The 6,707-nt window shown below is 52.2% G+C and overlaps 2 protein-coding genes across 2 annotated transcripts in view; one reads left to right on the forward strand and one right to left on the reverse strand.

The window, feature by feature from the left end:
* The window catches only part of LOC130381693 (histone deacetylase 7-like), a 29,482-nt gene extending 27,753 nt beyond the window's left edge, over positions 1 to 1,729 (forward strand). The window contains exon 17 of the mRNA XM_056589436.1: positions 1 to 1,729. This exon is cut by the window's left edge and continues 2,809 nt beyond it. The gene's annotated coding sequence lies outside the window, so the exon portion shown is untranslated.
* Positions 1,730 to 3,702: 1,973 nt separating this feature from the next.
* Positions 3,703 to 5,943, reverse strand: LOC130386243 (twist-related protein 2-like). Its single transcript, XM_056595041.1, has one exon. The coding sequence runs from the start codon at positions 5,908 to 5,910 to the stop codon at positions 5,251 to 5,253; it is 660 nt and encodes a 219-aa protein (XP_056451016.1). The 5' UTR covers positions 5,911 to 5,943; the 3' UTR covers positions 3,703 to 5,250.
* Positions 5,944 to 6,707: the final 764 nt, after the last annotated feature.

The following is a 6,707-nucleotide window of genomic DNA, read 5'->3' on the forward strand; positions in this document are numbered from 1 at the left end:
TAGCCATTAGCCGCTAAGACGTAGCCTTTAGCAGCTAAGACGTAGCCGTTACCGCTAAGACGTAGGCGTTAGCAGCTGAGACGTAGCCAGACCTCATAGGAACTGTTTGGGCTATGTGAGCAGCAGTAGCTAACCCCTTACTCTTTCATCCTTAGTATTGCCTTAGAAGCGACAGAAAAACACATAGCGACGCGTGTCGCGCTTTTAATGCGCCGTGTGGGTGTAAATGCAATGACTGAAGTAACATTGAATGCTGTGTGTTGATTTGTATGTGAGTGTGAGTGTATGTGAGTGCATGTGTTGATGTGTGTTGATGTGAGTGTATCCATCTCTGGATGTTGTGTGTGTGTGAGCATGTTTGTTGTTATACCTGTGTGTCCATGTGTGCCTGTGAGTGAGTGAGTGAGTGAGTGAGTGAGTGTGTGTGTGTGTGTGTTCGTCAGTGTGCGTGTGTGTGCCTGTGTGTGTGTGTGTGTGTGTGTGTGTTTGTGCCTGTGTGTGTGCCTGTGTGCGTGCGTGCGTGCGTGCGTGTGTGTGTGTGTGTGTGTGTGTGTGTTCAGCCCTGTAAATGAACACAACCTTCTCTGTATTATTCGTGTGGTTCTCCCACACCAGGATGTGATCCATCCTGGTGGAGTTCTTGTGTTCCTGACGCCCTTCAGTGTCCTCTGAACACAGAACACTGTACATAGAACCCCCCCCCCCCCCAGAAATACACTCGATGTCACGCATGTATGTGTGTGGGTGTGAGTGTGTGTGTGTGTGTGCGCACACATTTACACAAACACACACACACACCAACACGCAGTTTGTGTATTGGGTTGTGCTCCACTAACTGGACTTGTGAGGAGGAAGCGTGACGCTCCGTTCTTTATTTCATTCCTTTTCATTCTGAATTGTTATTTTTGACCTCTTTCAATGTTTCAACCGTTCTATGTATAGAGAGATTTTCTATTTTTTACTGATATTTCCTCTCGTCTGAATTAAAACGGACATGTTTGTTCCAGTGGGAGCCTGGTGTGTGTTTGTATTCTGAAACTCAGAAAAAAAAGAATGTCTCAAATTGTACAGGATGTGGTTCGCCCCGATATTGTGAATATAGGACGATCAAAGCTTTTGGGGATGGTTTGAGAACCGTTTGTTCCTCATAGGATTTAATAACACAAGCTGAAACCCAAAACCTAAAAAACAATGTTTCTTTCAGCGGAGTAAATAATGTGTGTGTTGGCGGATCGAGACAACCGCTATCCTCTTTCCCTTCAGAGCGGACTTCATTCACGCTAGTCTGCCATTCGGCTGAAGACATGTCATTCACTACCCGCCCAGAACATTACAGCCAATCAGCAGACCTCACTTGGGTTTCCTTGCAGACATGCAGAAGCAACTATACTGCTGAGATGGATCCACACCAAACCTCTGTTAAATAAAGGAAAAGGCAAGACAGGCAGACATGCAGCGACCCTCAGAGAAGTATACACTCCACAGCTGACTGAGAGACATCAACTCTCTGCTCTCTGAATGTTTCACAGTTTCTTTTCTTTTTTTTATGTCTTTCACAGAATTCAAAACATCCCTCATGTCCACAGGGGAACTTGTCTTGGTCCGGATTCAGGGGCCCTATATCAGAGGAGGAGCAGGGTCCTCACGTTCACCTAAAGGGAGGATGAATTGATGAAGGAACGATCCTGGGAGGAAAGCGAGCGAGGGGGGGTCGAGAAAGAGTGCCAAGTGAGAGAAAGTAGAGACGATGGGGAGGGAGGGGTAGGGTTCTAGATATAATGATCCCAGAAAGGATAGTGGGGGTAGAAAGTCCAGGTCCACAAAGAAAGAGTCAAGCCGTGTTTTCCTTCCGGCCATGCAGTGAACCAGCTGGACCCACTTTGATTGGCCATGCCTTTCCCTTTAGCCAATCACAGCGTTCAAAGTAGCATTGCAGACTTTCCTCTTGTAAACTTCCATCTCTGCAGAGCGACAGACACATCTGATAGCTGTAGAAGCACAGCTATTTGGTTCGGGGTTTGCCATTTGTCACAACACATTATTCATCCCCGCAAAAAAACACGTTTGACGGATGTGTTTTTCACATCACAAGCCACTGCTCAACATCCAGTTTCTTGTGGGTGAATCATTGCAGCATTTGGGTGCGTCACACAATCCACGTCAGAGTGAAATTCTAACAGAATTGGCCGCTTTGAGGGTCCAGTGTCTTCCGCTTCAAAGTTGTAACTGCAGTTCCCGTTTAAAGGGCTGGGCCATTATGAGATACAGTTCCCAGTGTAAAGGACTGGGCCAATGCTGAGATACAGTTCCCAGTGTAAAGGACTGGGCCAATGCTGAGATACAGTTCCCAGTGCAGTACTGTCAGAAACGTGGATAGTATGGACAAGAATCATTTGACTTAAAGTCACATTCCAGGCAACCATAACTATGATTTGAAATAAGATTGGATGCATTGACATTAAAAGGGCCAAACATTTATTTCAACAATTCAGTAAAAAAAAAAAAAAAGAGAAACAAAAGTAAGCAGCCTTACTGATGAAGTACACAGATGAACAGAGGAACAAGGCTAGGGTAGACATAGTCCACCCTGGGCTGAGACAGTGGAGCTGGGGGAAGGAGCAGCATGATGCAGGGCCAGAGAGCTGTGCTGTGGTTACTTAAACGCTGGAGTGTAATGTGTCGTGGGGGAGGTGCTGGTTCCTGAAGAATGTGCACGCCCGTTTGTGTGTTTTCATGTCCATGTGTGTGCACACTTTCACATGCCTGTGTTTGGGGAGTGAGTTGTTTGTGTGTGTTTGCGTGTGTGTAGTGTTGTTTGCATGTGTGTGTGTGTCTGTGTGGATTCTAGTGCGTATACAGTGTTGTGTGTATGTAGTGTGTTGCGGATGTGTGTTTGTGCGTGTCTGTGTCTTTGTAGTGCGTTGTTTGGGTGTGTTTTAGTGTGTGTGCGTGACTCTGTGTGTGTCTGTGTGTGTCTGTGTTTTAGCGTGTCTGCGTGTGTGTGTGCGTGTCTTTCTGTGTGTGTGTGTGCGTGTCTGTGTGTGTGCGTACCCCTCCTCATCCTGACATGGGCCGTCTAAGGACCAGCCCCCCCCTCCACCATCGGCCCCAGTGGTTTATGGGAACTCCCGCGGTGTGCCGTCCGACCGCTTCCTCTTTTGATGGTCGTCACGGTGATCCGCGGGCCCTGAGGTCTCACTCTCATTATGTCAGCGCGGTGCGCGCCCGGCCCCTGCTATCTCCGCGCCACGCCAACAAACCCTGGCCCGGCCGACGGAAAGAATGTCAGGGAGGTGGTTTTTGTTTTCCTAAGGAGGAGACGAGGAGAGGAGGAGGGGAGGAGAGGAGAGGACAGGGGAGGAGAGGAGGCGAGGACAGGGGAGGAGGGGGGAGGTGTGAGGAAGGGAGGAGAGGGGGAGGGGAGGAGGAAGGAGGGAAGGAGAGGGAGGAGGAGAAGAGAGGAGGAGGAGGAGAGGAGAAGAGGAGGGGAGGAGGAGGAGGAGAAGAGGAGGGGAGAGGAGAGGAGGAGGCGAGGACAGGGGAGGAGGAGAGGAGGGAGGAGGGTGGAGGTGTGAGGAAGGGAGGAGAGGGAAGGAGAGGGGGAGGGGAGGAGGAAGGAGGGAAGGAGAGGGAGGAGGAGAAGAGGAGGAGGAGAAGAGGAGGGGAGGAGAGGGAGGAGGAGAGGAGGGAGGAGAGGGGAGGAGGAGAGGAGAAGAGGAGGGGAGGAGAGGGAGGAGGAGAGGAGGGAGGAGAGGGGAGGAGGAGAGGGGAAGAGGAGGAGTGAAGGAAAGGAGGGGACATCAGTCAGTGCTACTGCCGCTGCTGCCGCCCGTGGTTATTATTATTCACCACCGCCATTTTGGGTTCAGAGTTGAGAGTCGCTGGAGGATCGGTTTTCACGTCTCTGGGGGAAAGGTGTTGGCTGAAGGTTCTAGTGGATCCAGAGGCTCTCCTCTCATTAAACCCGGGCTCACCTCCCTCCTCGTCCCTTCAATGTTTCCACTCGGCCTGACGGGAACACCCGTTAACAGCGGCGGGCTGACGATACATCCACAGAGAATAACGTATATATACATACACAAACACATTTAAATACATTGAGATGAGGACGGCGAGGGCTAGTGATCATAGGGTCAGAGGTCAGGACCAAAGGAAGTCAGGGGTCAAGTAACTATTGAGTCCCGTATAAACGTATTCCGTTTGTTACAGTCCAACATTTAGCAGGAACAACACGACGCTGAGTATATCCTTCAGTGTATCGGTCCATTCAAAAGGTCCCTCTGCTCTTTGTGCTGTGTCCTGGAAGTCAATCCTTCGTCCGGACTTAAACCTGTTTTAAGTCTCTTGCCGGACATTATTTTCCCCAAATGCTGCACAAAGATAGTCTGATCAGTGACAAGGGTTCATGTAGGAAGGGTGCAGCGATAGTGGCCTGTTCACAAACCAACGTCCAGCTTCAAGTTTGCTTGTTGTCCTCCAGTTTCCATAGTGGTGTGTGGCCAGTGACTAGCATAGCATGGCTAATGACTAGCATAGCATGGCTAGTGACTAGCATGACATGGCTAGTGACTAGCATAGCATGGTTAGTAACTAGCATGGCATGGCTAGTGACTAGCATGGCATGGCTAGTGACTAGCATCACATGGCTAGTGACTAGCATCACATGGCTAGTGACTAGCAAGACATGGCTAGAGAATAGCATAGTATGGCTAGTGACTAACATGACATTGCTAGCTACTAGCACGGAATGGCTAGCTACTAACATGACATGGCTAGTGACTAGCATGACATAGCTAGCGCTAGCACGACATGGCTAGAGACTAGCATGACATGGCTAGAGACTAGCATGACATTGTTAGAGACTAGCATAACATAGCTAGTGACTAGCATGACATTGCTAGTTACTAGCATAGCATAGCTAGTGACTAGTATAGCATGGCTAGTGACTAGCATGACATGGCTAATGACTAGCATGACATGGCTAGTGACTAGCATGGTACGGCCAGTTACTAGCATAGCATGGCTAGAGACTAGCATGACATGGTTAGTGACTAGCATGATGGCTAGAGACTAGCATGATGGCTAGAGACCAGCACAGCATTGCTAGTGACAAGCATAGCACGGCTGGTGACTAGCATGACATGGCTAATGACTAGCACAACATAGCTAGTGACTAGCACGAAATGGCTAGTGACTAGCACGTTGTGGCTAGTGACTAGGATGACATGGCTAGTGACTAGCACGGCATGGCTAGTGACTGGCAGACATGCTGGACCAGGCGCCCTCCATCCTCCAGATGGAGAAGGCGTAGCTCAGCCTCTCGTGCGCCAGGTAGTTGCAGCCGGCCGGCTTGCCGTCGGCGTCGTCGTTCTGCAGCACCTGGTACAGGAAGTCGATGTAGCGCGACGCCAGCTTCAGGATCTGGATCTTGCTCAGCTTGTCCGAGGGCAGCGTGGGGATGATCTGCCGCAGCGAGGCGAAGGCGTCGTTCAGCGACTGGGTGCGCTGCCGCTCCCGCACGTTGGCGATCTCCCGCTGGGCGAAGGGCTCCTCTCCGCCGCCGGGCCCCGGCGAGAGGGAGGATCCCGAGGAAGGGGACCGCTGTAGGGGGCTCCTCTTGGGTCTCTTGGGGCGCCGAGGCCCCTGGCCCTGGAGGTCGGCCCCAGGGGTCTGGTCCATCTTTCCGTCCTCGTCTTCGTCGCCTTCCTCTTCTTCCGCGGTCAGGGCGGCCTCGCCGGCCGCCGCCGCCGCCTGTTCGGCCGGAGGTCTCCTGCGCGTGACCCCGGGCGTCACCATGACGACAGGGCAGGTGTTAGAGGGCGGCCTCCCGGTCTCCTCCGCTCCCCGGGGCGAGGCGGCGGTCCCCACCTCGGAGCGGTTATGGATGTCGGGCCGCTCGTCCTCCCTCATGGCTGGGTGGTCCGGCACCTCCAGTCCCCCTAAACCCAGGTCCTCCTCCTCCACCTCCTCCTCCTCCGCAGCAGCAGCAGGTCCTCTCTGTGTCCACCGAGTGCTGTCCCTTCTGGTTCTCAAGGAAACACCCACAAGGATCACAAGGAACACATCCTAGTGGCCTCTGTGCGATCCCTCCCCCCGCACGCTTTGCGTTGTTCTGCGGCCCTGGTGGTCTCGCGCGCCCCAGGTATCGTCTGGGATTATGCCTCCCTTTGCCTCCTTCTTCCCCGCAGGACTCTGTCGAGCCAAAAACATCCAAAATGGCGGGCGTCCTCACAGATCAGGGTAAGCTCTTCGAGGCTTCTGCGTGGTCGGCCAGCAGTGTGTAGTTCCCAGTTCTCCGAGAAGGTTTGTTCTCCAGCCCGTCCCTCACTGCAGCTACATGTGAGGCTGCGGCCCGTCCAACTCACTTCTTTAAAGTGGGGGGAAAAAGAGGGAATCGACTTTAGCTTCCCACCCAGCCAGTCCACCGATTGGCTCAGAGGACGTGCAGCGTTTCAAGCCAAGCCAAAGACGTGAGGAGCCTACATGTGTTTGACGATTGGCTGCATCAAAGGGACGAGGCGGAGACAAAGGTGTGTGGATCGACCAACCAGAATGGGGGGTGTTGTGACGGCGTTCTGTGGACTTTTTTTTTTTTCTCTCTTTCCCTCTTTCTCTCAGAAGTTTCCAGAGTTTATGGGTTCCAGATTTATTTCAGAAGGAGCTGCTGCCAGCGCCTCCCTCCCCTGTTTTGTTCTGCTCCCCCCCCC

This window comes from Gadus chalcogrammus, chromosome 1 (genome assembly GCF_026213295.1).
Source record: "Gadus chalcogrammus isolate NIFS_2021 chromosome 1, NIFS_Gcha_1.0, whole genome shotgun sequence".
NCBI classification, from domain to species: Eukaryota; Metazoa; Chordata; class Actinopteri; order Gadiformes; family Gadidae; genus Gadus; species Gadus chalcogrammus.